This window comes from Eucalyptus grandis, chromosome 10 (genome assembly GCF_016545825.1).
Source record: "Eucalyptus grandis isolate ANBG69807.140 chromosome 10, ASM1654582v1, whole genome shotgun sequence".
Classification (NCBI taxonomy): domain Eukaryota; kingdom Viridiplantae; phylum Streptophyta; class Magnoliopsida; order Myrtales; family Myrtaceae; genus Eucalyptus; species Eucalyptus grandis.
The window spans coordinates 30,015,835-30,034,813 of record NC_052621.1 but is presented as its reverse complement, the minus strand read 5'-3'; the positions used below and the strand labels follow the sequence as shown (position 1 = coordinate 30,034,813).

Sequence of the window (18,979 nt, the reverse complement as noted above, 5' to 3'; positions counted from 1 at the left end):
ATAAGCAGTACCCGAGGGTCAAATAAAGGCGAAAGCAGGCTGTAGGCCTGCAACTGCTTCATCCCAATGTTAATTCACCATTATCGAGGATTGTAGGGATCTTGGAATATATACTTGGAGGTTTATTGTTGTAGGGAATGCCAACATTTGACATATGTCTAAGCTCGGCAACTATGGCTTCCCCGGATCAAGTAGAATTTTGCAGACAAGGCAGGGATCAAAGTCCAACGTGTTGCTCCTAGTTAACTAGAGAAGCTTCCTACTAATAAAAGGGAGGGAAAAAAATTAAGCTCGAATTAAGTCAACAAGGGAAACTTTTGCCTTGTGTTCCTGAGCCATCCTTTTCTATTCCCAGAAAATCTGAGCGAAGGATTGCTTAACTTTTTCTCAGAGAAGAAATAAGACAAAATAGTAGTTTGCAGTTGGTTGGAGTGCATGGCATTTTCGGTTACATAAAGAAGTGTAGCCTTACAAAAGGTGCCTACACTATTGGTCCTTGAAGGAAGCAAGACCTCTCTGAGCATCTAATGCCGCTGAAAACTCTATATGATTGACTTGGTTATTAATATACATCCGCCTAATTGTGTTTGGCCAATCATATGACAGTTGCACTTAACGGTGTAACCTTTATGGGTAGCTTCCTTTTCATCTTGACAGTCGGAAAGGAGACAATCTCATCTTTTTCAGCTATCCAACTGCACAGCAGAATGCAAGAATAAGCAGCAGGCAGATGATCTTGGGAAAGCAATATGATTGATTAGCAGATCTTTCCATCACATTATCTAGTCAAGGAAGGAAGAAGTTACCCGTAAGTGGTGACAAAGTGATGAAGAAAGATTGAGATCTCAAGTCTGGACAATTCTAGGCCTGGACATAGCCTCTGTCCACCCCCAAATGGTGTAAAGCAGGTGTTATTGACCGCAGCTCCTGTTTTCTGCCAATAATGAATCACAATGCAAGCATATCGCATGAGTAATTGCTTACTTTCCGCCAAGTTGCCTTAGTCACAGGCAAAGGAAAAAGCCAAAAAAACTGTTTGTGCAGTTCTTCAAGCATGATTTGAGGACCAGGAAATCTAATTTCCAGTAAGACTCGTGAAGGGTTTATGTCAGCCAATACAAAGACACGGGTCCTTCAAATATCTGAATTACAGGGAGTTAGCTGCTCCTAATATGAACACTTTCGGCCGGTGATGTCAGACACGGTTTGAACAGTTTGTCATGCAAAGTATGTTGCTCGAGTTACCATCAATGAGCTCACTACCGATTCTTGTGCTTCTAAAAAGGAATTTCTTGACACCACAACCTACGTCCACAACTATTCTTTCAATGACTCTTCCTTCCTAAGGTTACTGTAATAGTTGTCAACAATGTAATAATTTAGCTTATTGTTGCTTCAGAGGAAGTTATCAGGTTCATTACCTCCCATCTCCAAGGATTGAATTCATATGGATCTTCATAGTTGTCTTCATCCATGTGTACGGAGATAAAGGATGCCAAAACACACCACCCTTGTGGTATCAAGTGACCTGCATAAACACCAAAGAGGCTTTAATAAATGCAGAAAGATACTTATCGGCTTTATTGATGATTTTTACTTTTAAAAAACCATGGAGCAAATTTTATTTTTAAGGGACAGATAAATAAGACATACAACAAGGTTCACCTTTAATTTCAACATCTTTCACTGCTTTTCTCCACACCCCGTTAATAATATTTGCCAATCTCAGGGTTTCGCTAATCACCTGGAACCAAATAAGAAGGCATATATGAGGTGAATACTTCTCTATTTAGTTTCGTTAAAAATAAAATGGACCTTTTCCAGTAACGCATGACTCCCCATTGATACTTACATTTTGAGTAAATGACAAAGACATATAGTCAGTCCATCCATAGTCATCACCAGAATCAGCCTTCTGCCTCTTCAATTCCAGATTTTCCACCTAAATGATAAATGACAGCAGTAACCAGCAATTGAATGAATCTCAATTTGAATTACAGCAAAAGATTAAGGTCCATCCTAGTGATATGCACCGAAATGTTCTCATTTAATAAAATCAAGAGATGTCATGTTGAAGGTAATCTTGACTACCTCTGTGATAAAAGGGAAAAAAGGGTGTTCCTCTCTGGAGGTCAAGGTTGGCTTAGCTCAACTATCTATAAAAGGGTCAAGCCATAGCATATAGCGCTCCTTTATATACCATTTTGTGCCCTAACTAGACAAAGTCTCTGGAGCACTAGACCAAGCAGATAAGTAAATTTCATTTCCCATGAATGCAAAAAGTGTTCCTGAAAAACTAAAAGCCTAAAAGAGGCATAACCATCTCCCTCTATTGCAAGTACTATCTACTGTTGGATAGTAAATATTGCCATATGGAATTTTATAGTTGCCTCATCGAGGACTTTGAACAGGGTAAGAGTTTACCGGTTTGAACTCTCTTACAGTGAATCATGCTTGGTTGTTAAAGAGAAAACCTGAACCTCACAACATATAACTGTGTCAAGTATCCAGTTGAGGACTTGACCCTACCTCCAAATACTGATGAAAACTCTGACCAAGAGAAACCCCTCTTAAACGTTCTACTCTTAGTATCTAATCCTCAAAAGTTTATTAGTGTTTCCTGTCCTTGAAAGGACTCATGCACGACGAGCACTCTATGGCACAATAGCTTCATCAAACAGGGGCTGAGAAATGAATAAAATCTTAAGACACCATTCTAGCCATTCACAACAAAAAGATGAGAAAAAACACCTTACCATCAACTGCTTTAAAGCAACAGGTGAATCACTGAGAAATTTGATGGCCAGGGTCATGGCTGTGGGCACAGTCTCTTCTCCTGGGATCATCATTTCAATGATATTTCCACAGATAAAGTCCATCGGAAGGCATTGCTTCTCATTGGGCTCACCATTATCATATAGCAGCACATCAAGCGCATCATTTGGTGTGCCGTTTCCATCTGATTCCTCGATAGAAAGTTTTCTTTCTTGAACAATTCTTTCGACCTTCTTTAGTAGCCTCTCCTTTGCCTACAAGACAGAAGTGAACCTGGGTGAGCATCTAAAAGCAATAGCTTCAAATAAGTGTCATTTTTAAATTTTACCAGCTCTTTTACCTTCAGAGACTTGTATAGTCTTGTTCCAGGAAGTTTGATAGGTACACAAATCAAACCTTTGATGAATTCCTCAAAATCTCTCTTTAAATTGTCGAGGTCTCCACCGGGACCAATACTGATCAACATCTTAACCAGAACTTCGAATGTGATCTATGGAACCAGAAAGAAAATCCACATTCAGTCATTGTTTGATATGTGAAGTGTCCATTTCCCATGCTTGCGCAGAGAGAGAGAGAGAGAGAGAGAGAGACCTTTCGAATTTCCTCTTGTATGTGTATCACGTGCATATCTTTCCAACAAGCCAAAGTAAGTTTAACACTGTTCTCAATGTCTTTGGTTATACGAGCTTTAAATTGCGGCGATCTTAAGAAGCCCCCAATCAGCGCATGAAGCCTCTTTTGAAGATATCCATTCGTTTGAAGTATAGAATTTTGCCCCAGCAACTCTGTAATTGATTTAGGATAAGCAGGGATGAAAGTGTTCCCATGGTTTTGCAGAACCACCTTATTCACATCAGGATCTGTGGACACAATAATGGGCGTTCCCAATATGTGTGTCTTGAATACTTTGCCGTACCTATAAAGACAAGTAAAATTGACGAAAAGAAAAAAAGAGAGAAGTAAAGATACCTCCCAATCTGTTTTCTTGCTATGAATTTTTATTCATGGATGTTTAATGTAAAGAAACAAGGTTTCATCTCATTAGAAGGGATGAGAGTAAATATCTACACAAGGATCCATAAGGCAACAGGATTTTTAGTGTCGTCCAAATTGTTCCTTCTTCTCACGATGTTACTACTCTCCTCCACTTTGATATGAAACTTATGAGTTTGTCCTATTCCTCATATATCTCTCAGGGACGAATTGTATATTTATACAGATTTCACGACATGAAACAAGGCTAAAAGACCGGAGCAAAAAGTAACCTTGAAAGCAGGCATACATCAACAGCTTGTATGAAGAAGACTAATGAAGAATTAGGATTGTTTGACAATTTCCATCACCCTTAAATACATGGCCTTCAATTCATTTTGGTATTATCTATTGCTCAACCCAGCTAGTTACAACAAAGAAGATACTTTCCTGGTTTGACTAACACAAGTGAAATGACTACAGATCTTGTTGTAACTAGCTGGGTTGAGAAAATACGGGATGTGGAAACAAATTTATGTAGATACATTCACTAGTGTTAGTCAAGCCAAAAGGTTTGGGACTCCCCGAGCAATTAAAAAAATATATATTACGCAGCTAGAATCACCAGAGACAATAACTGGACTTACAGATGTTTGCGCTTGTCCATGAAGCTGACAGGTCTGGAAGTGTATCCACAGGCAATGAAGTCAAGTGTTTCTCCAATAAGAGGCCAACCCGAGCTACCTTTCGGAACTCCACGCCTCTCATATATCTTGTTCTTCACTGATCTATGTCGATACCAACACACCGTAAGAACAGCCACCAGAAACCAAGTTCCCCAAATCCACTCCATTTTGTCCCCAACAATCAAGGATGGCAAAACAGGCCGCTTCAATTTTGACTGGGCAGAAACACCCTCATTTTGCTTGGTTTTTCCACTTTCTCTCAATACTTGACTGTAATCTGTAAACACAACATCAATGCAGAAAGATGGGAACTTTAATAAACCGCGCCTGACATTTAAAAAATATCATCAAACTAATCGCATTTGAATCGAGTCATTTCAGCTTGGTTCGGTTCAGTTCGATCCGAGCTGCTTCAAGTTTCGGGTATCTAGCCATTGGAGCAGAAAAACGATGTAAGAGCACCATGAATTCAAGACAAGAATTTCTTAATGCATATCTGCGCACCTCATATGTATCTTGGCAAGGAAACATCACTGCCCCCACGAAAAATCTTGGTAATATCGATGTCTACATTCTCGTACTAAATCATTTATCCCACCCGCTAATAAGAATTTGCAGGCACCCATTAAATTTTACTCCTCCAACACTTCGAAAAGACAAAACTTTCGTGCAGATTTTCTCTGTCCCCGCCCCTTCAGAAGCTAAGATTTTGCAGGATCGAGATCATCTTTCTCTTAATGGGTAATCGCATGACGAGATCCTGCAACCTATCTACTGGACACAATCCAATTCCGGAAACTCTTGCACCGTCATTAAAGTCGTCCAGTTTAGAACTTCGGCGGGTCGCACGGCTAGATCCCATGCGGGCTCCCGCAGAGGAGCACGCCTGCCCCGAAGCCGCCTGGAAAAAGTAGCGAGGGTCACGTGCACACGTGCGGCGCACAGCCGCCCGGCCGCTGGCCGCCCCACATTGTCCTACCCCTTTTTCTTCTTTTTCGTTTTTTCGCTCCTTTCGCTTTTTCTGCTCTCCCCAGGTAAATTTCCCCGCACTTTCTCCTCACCTTTCCGTTCCCGGCGGCCTCTCTCCTTCCGCCGCCGGCGGAGACTCGGCGGCCGGTTGTCCTTGGCCGGCCGCAACCCATCTCTTCATTCCCTCGATCTCCCACCAGACGCGGACTAAATCCTTGGGGACCCAAAATCAGAACCGGAAAAAAAAAAAAAAAAAAAAAGGAGCCCGACGTACCTGCCTCTCCCTGCCAGGGCCGGAACCAGTCGTCCACGCGGCGACGTCCCTCGCGCACCTCTCTCTTCTCTCTCTCTACCTGAGCGAGTCTCTGTTCACGTGCGCGAGCGAAGGGTGGGGAGCGAGGAGGGAAAGCTGGCGGTGATGGCCATGGGGAGTACGGAGTAGGCGGGCAAGGGAGCAGGGCTCTGGACTGCGGGTGATCAGTACGTGGGGCTCTTCTTATTTATAAGAGGAAGGAAATCGCCACCTCCATTATTGACGAGCATGTGGATATTTTTTCCTTTTTTTATTTTATCTGCTTCTGTCTTTTCTCTTTTTTCCAGTATTCGAGCGTGTGGCGGGGGTTTATTTCCACCCTGCCATTTTAAAACTAGACAGCACCTGTTCATTTCCTGCTAGTTCATAGAATCATAGCTACATTTGTTTCCTTCCCTATTGTAGTTTGCTTTAAAAATTTGCCCTTTTTTGTACCCTTCCAAAGTGTTAAAAATATGAAAATCTTATCTTTATGTTCAAACCGGGAATGACCCATCAAAAGGAGAATATTTAGCTTCCTTTTCTATTTTTTATTTCTAATTGTGTCGTGATATCAAATCTAAATATACTCAAAATTTAGTGGAAAGATGAGTCAATTTTGAAGATGAAATGACCGGCACGATAGAGATCTATAACGGCGGGAGTCTAAAGACAAAAGAAGATGGCAACCCCACTTTCGAGAGAGTATTGATATGATACGGAAACGATCTTTCTGCAGGGGTCACGTGGTGTGCACATGATAGATGGAAAAAGGGCGAGATTTATTTAAAGGGTAATTTAGTCTATCAATTTTGAAACACTGTGCGCTGAAAAGGGCGTGGAGAAAGGCCCACCCACTCCTTGATATATAGATATAAACCTTTAAAGCTATTTTATATTTTGACCCCAAAAAATGGCTTTAGATATTTAATTTTTGGGTTAATATCACAAAAATCTCAAATTGGTACTAAATTTACTCCAAATTAATAAAAAAAACTCAAAATTTGTACACTTGTAACAATTTTACTCAAAATTAACTTTTTAACCGCCAAAAACCACAAATTGGTAGTAACAAATACACTCTGTTAAATTAAATTAATATCACAAAAAATTATGAAATAGGTACAACTAGAACAAAAGGAGAATAAAATCTAAGTTAAATTGATATAGTTAACTAAATAATTTGTCACCGACTTAATAATTTAACAATAATTTATGGAATGAATTTATTGGGACAAATTATTAAAAGGTATTTTTAGTATGAGAAAAAATTAGTTTGGTAAATTTATCAAATGTGTATTAATTTGGGATTTTCATGATATGAACTATTTTTTTTAATGATTAGAAGGCGACCTACCATGTAACTAGAATTTGTTAACATTAAATTGCCAAAAAAAAAAAAGACCTTCGTTTTGGCGGCTTTATTAAAAATATTAGGATGGTCCCACCATTTTTTATAAATAATTTAGATGATAAGAGCGGGATTAATTATTGGGGGCATAGAGGTGGGCCGGACTGTAATGGCTGGGCCTACACTGGGATTTGGACGTGTTTCTCGAAAGACAGCAGAAGAAGATAAAAAACCATTATGGGACTCTATTCGGCTCTAGCGGATCTCAAGCTCGAATGTTCCTGGCCGTTCATGCAGCTTTCGAAAATGAATAGAAAAAGGAGAAAATATTTGGGAATTATTTGATTATGATGATGATCGAATCATATGAATCCTATTGAAGCCGTTTTTTTAATTTTTTTATTTATGGGTATTGTATTGAATTTGAGTGCCCAAATCGTGCATGTTTCATCGATTGACCTCGGCCTGAAGCTCATATTAGGGGTGAGCATTGGAACGGGGCCAAAGGGTTGATTTTGGGTGGTTTTTGATTCCTAAATTTTGGAGCTTAATAATTATTTGATGATGATGATTGAATCATATGAATTTTATTCAAGCCGTTTTTTTTTTTTTCCAATTAACCATATATATTTGGATAAATAAAAAGACTTATGTCAAATTGAATTCAAGTACCAAAATCGCGCATACTTCATTGAACAATCATGAGCTAAAGCTCATATATGTGATTTTCTTCTTTAAGTTCTTGGATTCAATAGTCATTCCTCATATACCTTTAAGTTCCGTTTGTTTACGGAAAATGAATGATTTGAAAAATATTTCCGTAAATATAATTTATTGTATCAATTGAAATTATTAGTTATTGAGAAATCATTCATTATCAGCAACATCTTATGTGTCATTATTTTAGGAACGATAAAAATATTTTTCGTTTGTTCATTTTATAGGTAATATAGGCTATTATTTTTAGAAAAATATTTTCCAAATCATTCATTTTCCAAACACGCATAATACATAATAATTTGACAACCTAATCGAGGCTTATTTTTTTCTAACTAAATTTCCAATTTTGCATTTAAGCATGGGACATTACTAGCTCTTACATCAAACCTCTTCAACTGAACTAAACCCATTTCGTATAAAAGAATCAAACCTAGCCCAAACATTTAGAGCTGAGTCAAGCCCGTCTTAAATCATGCCCCAAACCAATTAGAAATAGAATCAGCCCAATCCTCATTAAACCCACTTGTTAATTTATTTTATTAATTTATTTTTATTATCTAATTTTCTTTTCAACTCGTCGTTTTGTTCTCACAAATTAAGAATGCAAACCTAAGTGGCACCGACACATGACATGTAACACATGACACAACAAAACACAATATGCCAACACATTATTTATCAAAAAAAAATAATTATGGTCCGTTATATACATAATATATATATAATAAATTATCATTTTATCAAATTTATTTGATTCAAATTTACAAATAAATAAATAATAAAAAGAGTCTAGAATGAATTTATATTAAAAATATTAATTCATCATTTATTAATATTATTTAATGTTTCAATTTGACAATTAATCACTTCTTTTTCCTTGATTTTTATTTTTATATATTTATATTTTGACCATTTATTTATTGAATTTTTTTAAAATTGACCCGATACGTATTGGAATTCTGCACTCGCATGGTAAAGAGTATCGGAGTGTTCAACATGATATGAAAGCTCTCGGAAAGTATAGGTTCTTCCTAAGAATCCACCGAATGATCCAACACATTCAAGTTCCAAATCAAAATAGCTCCCGCACATCCCACGAGTCTTGTTCATCCACTGGGGGACCACCAACATCGGGAATCACCATTGGTCATGGTCGGCACCGTCCATCACATATGCCACCAATATTCTACCGGATTTCTCAATAGTGTTAAAATATTCAAGCCTTAATTTTGGAAACAGCTCTAATGGAAATTGTGACCGCCCTCAATTTGCAATAGTTTTGTAATATATGATTTGATTTGTTTCTTTATCAACCCTTTCCCTTTATCTATAAAGAGAATCTATAAATCTCAATCAAAAGACATGAATTCACTTATTTGCTGGGTTTTATATATAACGTTATTGTCTGTGACGTCTTTTTGTTATTTACCGAGAAATCACTAGTCTCACATACGCATTTAGCCATTTACTTTCTCAAAATTAAAAACTTACAAACTGGAGCGGGGGAGTCCATTATATTGAGGAGTTACTAACCAAAATCACGAATGAGAAAAGTCATGAACCACTTTGAGGAGTGACTTATTTGGCTTTAGTGGAATGCCACTGGTGAACTCCTGATGCACACGTTTTCATTATTTCTGACTCGACTCCATACCGCGACATGGACCGAAATAAACTCAACCTCTCACCATCCCAACATGATGATGAGTTTACCTTATTTATCTCACTCAAATAAAACATCACGTTTAACCAAAAGAAACATTCTGCCAGACTGATCTCCGGAAGTTTGTACTGGTTGCGCTATGCTGAGATGCGCCATGAGAAGCCAAATGTGGGTGAGAAGCTCTCCTCCTCCTCTGCTTAGGCCCTTCAGTATTCGTAGCCTTTGCATTGACAAGTAGAGGTGTCAAAATGGGTCTTAAACTCATATTTGACTCATTTAAATTATAAATGGGTTATGTATAAGTCACTTATATTTTAAAATGGGTTGTATATGAGTAATTTAAATTTTAAAGAGACTAGTTAAATGAGTCTTTAATGGGTTTGACTTAGAAACCCATTTCCAACCCAACTTCCTGTTAGGGAAATCCCTTATGATATTTTGAAGATGACAAAATAAATCAAAGGCTACTAACATGTTTAATGGTTGAGTAATAGACCATGTAGATAATAGAACATGTAAATGATATTATCAAAGTCGAAGACGACCGGAAGACCGAACGTAACACATGTCCAAAGTATATTCGAAGATTTCCGGACTTACGTGTCAAAGTCGAAGGCCGCAGGACTCAAGACTCAAAGTCGAAGACCGCTGAGACTGGACTCAGTTTAAAGTCTATGGCTATCGACTTTACATCCCATTCGACGTAACGTAATTCAAGCCCAATCATATAACGGCTAGTGATCGGGTTTGGATTCCACATCAAGATTGATTTGATTGATTCAATCTAATTGATTGACAATTGGATGTTGAAGACAAGATCTTTCTATACGAAGAAGCTTTACTTATGGAAACCAAGATTTCGTTTGTATGGGCGATCGGAATCAATTTGGGATTTTACCTTTGTCACTTAACGGCTACCAAATCTTCTAGATACAGAACTGTCTAATGGGTATATTGGAAGACGATTATCCGGGATACTGTCCAACGGGTAGTTTGGAAGTGGAGGAGTATTTAAGGAGATGAAGGACCGATGAGCAAGTAAGAGACGGAGCGTAGAATTTATAATTTCAAAGTCGAGCGACTTTCGATCATATACTTGTCTCTTGAGAGCTTAAACGTTTGTAATCGTGAGAGAAATACCAAAAGAGTGACTTAGTGAGATAGTGTGATCTACTACTAAGTGTTTGCACTCGAAGTTGTAATCTCTTGTTGATTGCATAGTGGAATCCAGCCAAGAAGGTTAGCGTGGGAGAGTGGACGTAGGCTTGGATTAAGCCAAATCACTATAAATCTTGTGTTCTTATTCTCTTCCCTAACTCCTTTATTTTGTTCATACTAGCACTCTCACTTCCCTCTTTAACTTTATAAAAATTGAAATTAGAATTATTTTTTTATTTTATTTTTCTTTTCTTATTTTCTTATTTTCTTTTTCTTTCTCTTTTTTTTTTCCTTTCTTCTTCCTCCTTCCTTAGTCGGTGGCGGCCACGACGACGGTTGGCGATCGGCTAGGTGAGGCTCGAGCCTCACCGGTTATCGGAGCAACACTTGGAGCTCGCCCGGATTTGGATTTGGCCGGAGCTCCCGGATCCGGCAAGCCACAAGCTCACCGGCCTTGGTTGAGCTCCAACTCGTTGGATTTGGTGAGCCGCGAGCTCACCACGCGCGACGAGGCTCGCTAGATTTGCGACGTAGCTCGGGTTCACTCGGATCGGCGAGCCACGAGCTTGCCAACCTTGGTTGAGCTCGGGCTCGCTTGGATCTAGCGAGCTGCGTGCTTGCCAACCCCGACAAAGCTCGAGTCAATGTGCTCAAGTCGTCGCCGCCAATAGAGGAACAAGGGGGAAGAAGAAGGAAGAAGAAGAAAAAGAAAAGAGAAAAGAAAAACAAAGAAAAATAGAAGAAAAGAAATAATAATAAAAATTCAAAAATTTGAAAATAATTAAAATTGATTTCTTTTTAATATTTTTGATAGGTAGATATCCATATACATACCTAGAGAAGTACTTTTAGAGGAACTTCAATGTTGTTTAGATCGAAATTCAATTAATTTGATAAATTACAATTAAGAAGTTACGCATTTTCTCATCCTAGAAGATTTATTATAAATAAATATTATTTTTGTGTCAATCATTAATTAATCAAACTTTTTTCTTATCAAGATTTTTTAAAAAGTATCTCAATTTAAGGTTTTTCACTTTTAAAAAAAAAAAAAAAAAATTATTTAGTAATCTTTATTGTTTAATTTACTTTTTTAATTTGATGTGAGGTTTTTATTCAAATAACATATATTTTATATGCGTGTGTGAAGAGCTTAAAGTGGATTAAATCAGTAGGAGTGGATTTTTTTAGATTAAATTAAATATTAATATGTCTCGATAATATAGATCGGGTATGGATTGTCAAATTTACATCATATGAAAATAAATCAAAACGGGTTAAATGAATTGATATGGATCGGATTATTTTTTACTCGACCCAAATTCGACGCCATATTGGCAAGCCGCGTAAACCAGCATCCTCACCCAGACCTTGCTGATTATGTCCCACGTGTCGACTGATCTCAACTGCTTAACAGCACCGACGTGCTTTTGGCTCCGCGCAGCTTCGACGCGGGGAGGTCGGTTCTCACTGGAGCAGGAGCCAGCAGACTTCGCACAGGTCGCGCGACTCCCTCGACTGGTGCGCCTTGCTGCAGCTGTGAAAATGGGTGTGGACATGTGCCTCTTTCTTGAATAATCTATGCGCCCACACTCGATGACGACCGATGAGACGCTGCCTTCCTTCTTCGACGACATCGCTTGCTTTGTCGTCGTAGAACTTCTGAGCTTCGACCAAAGGGTCCTCGTATCGGACCACCCCTACCCCTGTTGGCAACATGGAAGGATAGAATACTAAAAGATAAGAGCATGTACCGGGAGACCAACGTACTCATTCGGGCGTTCTTGATGTCTTCGTACTGCTTCCCACTCGTCTTCGTAGTAACAGAGCTCAGTGGCGATGTGCCAGATGAGGATGCTCTGGTCAAACTCCATCTTGTCCAAACTCCAGCTCAGATGATCGCAGTTCGACTTCTTCAGTAGATCGCTCGCCTCCAGCTTAAGACTCGCCACCCCGCTCTTCAATTTGGTGGTTTGTTCCAGTCTTTCGATCATGTCCCTCATGCGATCGAAGATCAATCCCTTTCATGTCGACGCCGAAATTTTTGTAATCGATATAGAAGTTCTTCTCCAGCGCCATGCGCAACTTGGCTAACCTCGGATGGCGGAAGATGCTTTTTCTTTTCATGATGGATGATCTCAAGAGGGGAACTGGGCCACGGAATTCGACCATCTTTGGCTCGGCTGAACCGGAGGAGAGCGATGGCAGACGAAATTGCGGATCTCCCGCGTCTCTGAAGCCGCCAGTGGTGGATCCAATCGGAAGAAATTGCTTGAAGAAGCGAGTAAATTTCCAAAAATGTAGCTACGCTTATCAGCAAGAAAGTTACACAGATGTCAACGTTGGTGTAATACTTCTTATCCTGTAAGGAGAAGATTACCAACACGGCACACAGCACCGATGACCCAACGAACGACGCCCCAAGCACACTTCAGCATTGGGGCCTTGGCGAAGAGCAGATCGTACATGAACCCGAGCTCGATCTCCACGATTTTACAATCGCCCGCGCCGAATTCATGCCCGGGCTCATGAACATGCGCCGGGTGCCGTCCAGGTCAACAGAGTTGACGGTCAGGCCCACAAGAGAAGCTTGAAGATCTTGAACAGCTCATGGGCTATGGCTAGAGTCCAGCCCTCTTCTCTGAGGAGGGCTTGACCGCTGTTCACCGAGAGATCCTCCGGACCCGGAATCTGGGTGATTTCGTCGACTCTGACCCGGTAACCTTCCTCTTTCTTCAGAGTGCACTGCAGCATTATCCTGGGGCATATGGGACGGACGTCGGGCGCGGAAGCATTGAATCTCGAGGTGGACCTTTGCTCGCCCAGTACAAACACAACGTCCTCTCCGCATAACTGATGAAAATATATGTAAGACGCTAGTCCATCCTGGACGCAAAGCTGCGCCAACTGCCTCTGCCATAGCTCAAGATCTACCAGGGCAAACACAGTGATCTGGTCGGTCCCGCCCAAGTGGAGGAGAAGGAACGACGCCCGGAAGGCTGTGATCTGGCTCTTCGGGTCAGTCATCCCCTTGGTTTCCTTGATATTGGCTAGGCGGTTTGAGAGGATGCTGAGTGCCAGGGTTGCAATGGAGTCGGCCAGGTACGTGGTCCGGACCACGATTTGGATCCAGTTCTTGAAGATGGATTTCCTCCGGCTGCCTTGAGACGTTAGGATCAACTGGAGGAACAAGCTGAGGAGGACGAACAACCGAAGCTCCCAATCGTTCCCCAGTTCACGAATGTTTTCGGGGAGCTGGAAAAATCCCATCGTTGAACTCGAACTATTGGCACCGAAATGTGCAAAGATCGGGGCGTTATCTCAGAGCTGTCAAACTTAGGATACGGAGAGAGAGAGAGAGAGAGAGAGAGAGAGCAAAGCAAGGCAAAGTAGCATCAGCGTTGAATTCACCTGAGCATCATCCTTAGAACTGCCACCATTATATAAGCATTAACTTGGGACAGGAAACAAATTCAGAAGCACCTATTTACCTTGCATAACATATCAAGGAATCAAAATAGTAGCATGCTTCTCAAAACACACGTGACACATTATTCGCAACGCCACTATTTAATGCATGATTGTCAAGTGATCCTCTATATTTGCCCCAAGTGAAAGTAAAGAGACAAAATTAGATTCCAACATTCGTACTATCATGAATATGACCTGCTTTAATAGAGAAGATCAAAATATAGGTTATAAATTAAAGCCTGGTTTCTCAACTATTGCTCTAAATTTAAATCCAGTGAACCTCACTCCAATCACTATGATTTTCACGTTTTATCTAGCTCGCATCACTAGCCTGACATGACTCATATGGAATATAGAATTAAACCAATTTAGGTAAAATGACGAAAAGGCCAAAGGAGGGTTATAAATGCTCACTCCAAATTGAAGCAATTTCGAAGAATCGAGTCAATTGCTTTGATTTCAATGGATAAGCATATTATTTCTTTAAACACTAATTTGCTTGTCAAATCCATGAACAAAGTAGTCACCGTGATAAAACATTCATGGGAGTGAGTTTATCTTACACCATATTGCCATCAGCTGATGCATTTATGACCCCATGTTCACAACTTGTCATCCGTGTCTGAATAGTTGGCATGAGGTGTGCGAAACCGACTGAACATTTTTCTCCATTTATACATGATGTTTCACAAGGATGCATGTGATGCGTGATGGTTATTGAACATTTTGATCTTCCACATACTGCCCCGCGAAGGACATGTAGCTGGTGGCCACCCTCTAGCTTAACTTAACTAAGCCCTTAACATTGCAAATCAAAATCTTCCTCCAATGCTTTGCAGAGTTTCCTATTGTAAAATCCTCACCTGTTGAACTCGGGCAGAAAGAAAAGAGAGAAGGGGATGTCGTAGCAGAAATAACTATCTTCCCATGGTGAAATAGACATGTGCATGCAAATGGGCGGGGCGAGCCCGACCTGAGCAGGAAACCTCGATTCACCTTTGCACTTCTTATCCTCCCCCGCGGTGGGGTCGATATTAGAACCTCCAAAGCCTGACGCCTGTCGATTAGAAGGGAACAAGCAGTTAAAAAATTTAACGGTGAGGACGGTCAATATTACTACTCTGTTCCCCACCAAGGACTGCAATTTTGTAGAATAAGACTTCTCATTAATATCAGAGACGACAGTAATGCCCACAAAACCAGCAAGCGTCCCATGTACAATGGCAAAACAGAAGTCCCGGGCACTGCAAAACCAGTAATATTCGTATATCACTGGAAAAGAGAGACAATGATATTCATAAAACAAGGATAAATTTTGCGCAGAAGGCCATCCTACGATCCTCGAAATTACCATGCAGCTGATGAGAAGTATAATTATGGAGAAACGAAGGTAAGCCTGGCGTAATTGCCCGGAGAGAATCTCTGTATCTTTGTGGTAAATCTGTAAGATGAAAATATAAGCGGCGGTTAAGCTTGTTTTCTCAAGTAAAAGGTCTATTTAATGTAGTTCAAACATCATGCATGTATTTATAAGGACCGATAAGAAATTGTAACTTTCAGAAGCCACATCGAATCTTCAAAAAGCCACGTGAGATTTAAAAATACTTGAAATTTAGTGGGAGAGATGAGTCGATTGGAAGATGAATAAACCATCGTGATAGAAATCCATAACGGCTGGAATACGAACACGAGAAATGGCGACTCCATTCTATGAGAGCGTCTGGTGACGCGAGAACTATTATTTAGGTATGGGTCACATGGCATGAATACGATCAATGATAAGTACGGGATTCATTTAGTCGGTAACTCAGTTAATTGATATTAAGATGGTGCGCACTAGAGGTGAGCATCGGTCTAGGGTCAACCCTGGGACCTGGCCCAACTTTGCCTATCTGGTTTAGTTCCTAAGGAGACTAGGTCTGTCCTTGTTGGTGTGGGTTGGTTCTCGGTCTGGGAGTTCAAGATTAGTCAAACCCGAACCAATCCCGACATCTAATAAATTATTTATAATTTTTTTTATATAGAGAAAACCCTAAAATAAACGGCATCAATAATATTAGGGGGCGTATTTGGTAACATTTCTATTTAAATTATTCCAGGGAACATAAATAGAAAAAAATATTTATATTTCGGGGAACAATTTTTGAATAAAAAACGCGTTTGGTAAACTTATTTTGGAATAAAAATTAATAGAAACACGTTTAGTAAATTTGTATTTTTTTCTTTTAATTTTTTAATTTTCTTTTTCTTTTTTTTTTCTTTTGGTGGTTGCCGGCCTCGTCCATGGCAGGTGACGCCGACGAGGGGCTAGCGGCCTCGCCCCACCACGACGAGGCTCGCTAAGGGCCGGCGACGCTCGGCCTCGTCGGGGGCGGCGACGCTCCGAGAGGTTGCCGGCCCTCGACGGCCGATCGCGGCCATGGCCGAGGCCGGCCCGGCCAAAGAAAAAGAAAAAGAAAAGAAAAAAAAAGAGAAGAAAAAGAGAGGAGAGAGAAAATTTGTTCTTTAAAATTGTTCTCGAAACAAAAACACATTTTTCTTATTTCTTGTTTTTGTTCCAAACGTGTTCTTGGGAACAAAAAAAATAGATTTGGAGCAAAAACACAAATAAACGCGTTTTTCTTTTTTTTGTTCCCCGGAACAAAAAAATAGAAATTTTGTTCCCTAGAACAAAAACAGAAATTTTGTTCATAAATAGAAACAAAGAACATTAACAAACAGACTCTTAAGCGACTCATTGCTCAAGTAATTTTATATTGTTCTTTAATAACTTAGATTATATGTTTTACAACATCAACAATCATAATTTACAAATGAGGAAAATATTTTTGTAAGAAGTCTTCACGGCGTCTAAAACGGCGTATACAACTTCTTACGGCATCCTCCTCTAGTACTCGTTTTCTTTTGTCTTATTTGTCCTCTTAAATAGTGTGCATAAAGAAAGGTGTGAAAAAAAGTCAAAAATTTTTTTTTTATGGTTGGAAGCTTTGAAGTATGGATTCGGCAAAACGGCATATACAACTTCTTACGGCATCCTCCTCTAGTACTCGTTTTCTTTTGTCTTATTTGTCCTCTTAAATAGTGTGCATAAAGAAAGGTGTGAAAAAAAGTCAAAATTTTTTTTTTTTTTTTTTTATGGTTGGAAGCTTTGAAGTATGGACACGTTGCCGAAGTTTTCGTGTCGTGTCCAACACACTTGGACACGCGGTCAACACGTGTTGGATTTTTTGACACGTGATCCACTTTTCTCGACATGTTCCGATACGCATGTCTGAGAGAGAGGATCGTTGAAGAAGACAGTAGATGGCGGAGGCATGGCCGAGAGAGCGGAAACGAGGCGGAGACAGTGAGGGAGGGCCAGAGGAAGAGCATGGAGTCATAGACTAAGGCAGTCCAGAGAGTCACAACTGCGAAGGAGGAGGGGTCGGAGGCGAGCAATTGCGATGAGGCAACCGAGAGAGAGCTGAGAGGATTGTGTGATAGGATTGTGTGGCGAGGAGGAAGAAGAGGCCATGGTTAGGATTATAGTAAAGAAGAGAGGAAGGGTGGCGGGGGATGACAGAAAGAAACCAGGGGCGGAGAGGGGGGGGGGTGGAGGGAGAGAGAAATCAGGTAAATGAAAGGTGTTCTTGGGGGCGGGGGGAGAAATCAGGTAAATGAAAGGTGTTCTGGGGGAGGAACCAAGCGGGTGGGGGAGCAGGTGTTGGCGTGGGGTGGGGGTGATTGATGGGTGCTTTGGATTTTCTAGGAGGGGGTGGGGGGAGAGAGAGAGAGTGGAAGAAATCGAGGGAGATTTTGGGGTGGCGTGGGGTGGCGTAGGGGAGCAGATGGGGGCGTGGGGTGATTAATGGGGGTAGGGGAGCAAGTGGTGGTGCCGGGGGGGTTGGTTTTTTGGGGGAGAGAGAGAGCAGGGGAAGAAATTGAGGGGGTAGATTTTGGGGTGGTGTGGGGATAAGGGGAGAGAGAAATGAGGGAGGAAAATGATTTTTGGGAGGCTTTTTAGGGGGAATAATTTTTGGGTGATAAAGTTATTTTTGTTAAAAAAAATAAATAAATGAGTTAAAGATGATTTCAAAAATAAAAATTTTAAATTTTAAATAACGATAAATTTTGATCATTATAAAATATCATAAATTTATTTAAATAAAGTTTATTCTATTCTTTTGTTAGTCATTAGTTTCATCTATAATTTTTATTAAAGTTAAAAACATGTTCCCAAATATGGGTACACATTAATTATGAATATGTCCTTCAAATTTTCAATAAATAGATTTGTTAATATTATTAATGTAAATTCATTATAAACTATTATTATTATTATTATTATTTATTTGTGAATTTAAATCAAACTAATTAAAAATATAAATATGTATTTAATATATAACATCCCAACGTGTCAAAATTATCTATTTTTAAAAAATGACGTATTGACGTGTCATATCATATGTGTTACATGTATGTGTCGCATGTCATTATTATTTAGGTTAGAAGGCGGCCTACAATGTAAACTAAACTTATTAATATTAAATTGTCAAAGAAAGACCCTCATTCTGGTGGTTTTATTAAAAAAATTATGATGGGTCCCATCGAATCTTTTTGTTCACTTTTTTAATTATTTAGATGATAATAATGGGAATTAATTATTGGGGTTAGAGGTGGGCTAAACTGAAAAGGCTGGACCTACATTGAGATTTCTATAATGACAGCAGAAAAAGATAAAAACCATTTGGGACTTGATTATGCTTTGGTGGATCCTCAAGCTCGAATGATTGTGGCCGTTCGATGCAGCTTTTGAAAATGAGGAGAAAATGGAGAAAAAAATTGGAAATTAAATTGATGATGATAATCAAATCATATGGATCCTATTGAAGCCTTTTAAAAAAAAAATTAACCAAATATATTTGGAGAAATGAATAAGATTG

At 39.7% G+C, this 18,979-nt stretch overlaps 1 protein-coding gene across 2 annotated transcripts; it reads right to left on the bottom strand.

Annotated features, from left to right (window-relative positions):
• Positions 1–276: 276 nt before the first annotated feature.
• On the bottom strand, positions 277–5,897 carry LOC104422732 (3-epi-6-deoxocathasterone 23-monooxygenase CYP90C1). Of its 2 annotated transcripts, none has more exons than XM_018864089.2 (10): positions 5,677–5,897; positions 4,395–4,710; positions 3,367–3,691; positions 3,116–3,265; positions 2,757–3,029; positions 1,853–1,942; positions 1,666–1,744; positions 1,422–1,528; positions 807–934; positions 277–695 (listed from the first exon to the last, which is right to left on the bottom strand). In XM_018864089.2, exons 2-10 carry the CDS (start codon positions 4,598–4,600, stop codon positions 596–598), a joined length of 1,458 nt encoding a protein of 485 aa, XP_018719634.2. In that variant the 5' UTR covers positions 4,601–4,710; positions 5,677–5,897; the 3' UTR covers positions 277–595. The 2 variants fall into 2 exon arrangements, with proteins under 2 accessions (XP_018719634.2, XP_039159407.1); XM_039303473.1 differs by lacking the exon at positions 5,677–5,897 and adding an exon at positions 4,938–5,609.
• Between the last annotated feature and the right edge of the window lie 13,082 nt (positions 5,898–18,979).

Bases quoted from the DNA above. Each gene is read 5' to 3' on its own strand.
- LOC104422732 (XM_018864089.2), bottom strand. From the start codon at position 4,600: ATGGAGTGGATTTGGGGAACTTGGTTTCTGGTGGCTGTTCTTACGGTG. The intron at 3,692-4,394 runs GTAAGTCCAGTT...TTGTCTTTATAG, and splicing joins ATGGACAAGCGCAAACATCT to GTACGGCAAAGTATTCAAGA. The intron at 1,943-2,756 runs GTAAGGTGTTTT...TTTATCATTTAG, and splicing joins TTGCTTTAAAGCAGTTGATG to GTGGAAAATCTGGAATTGAA.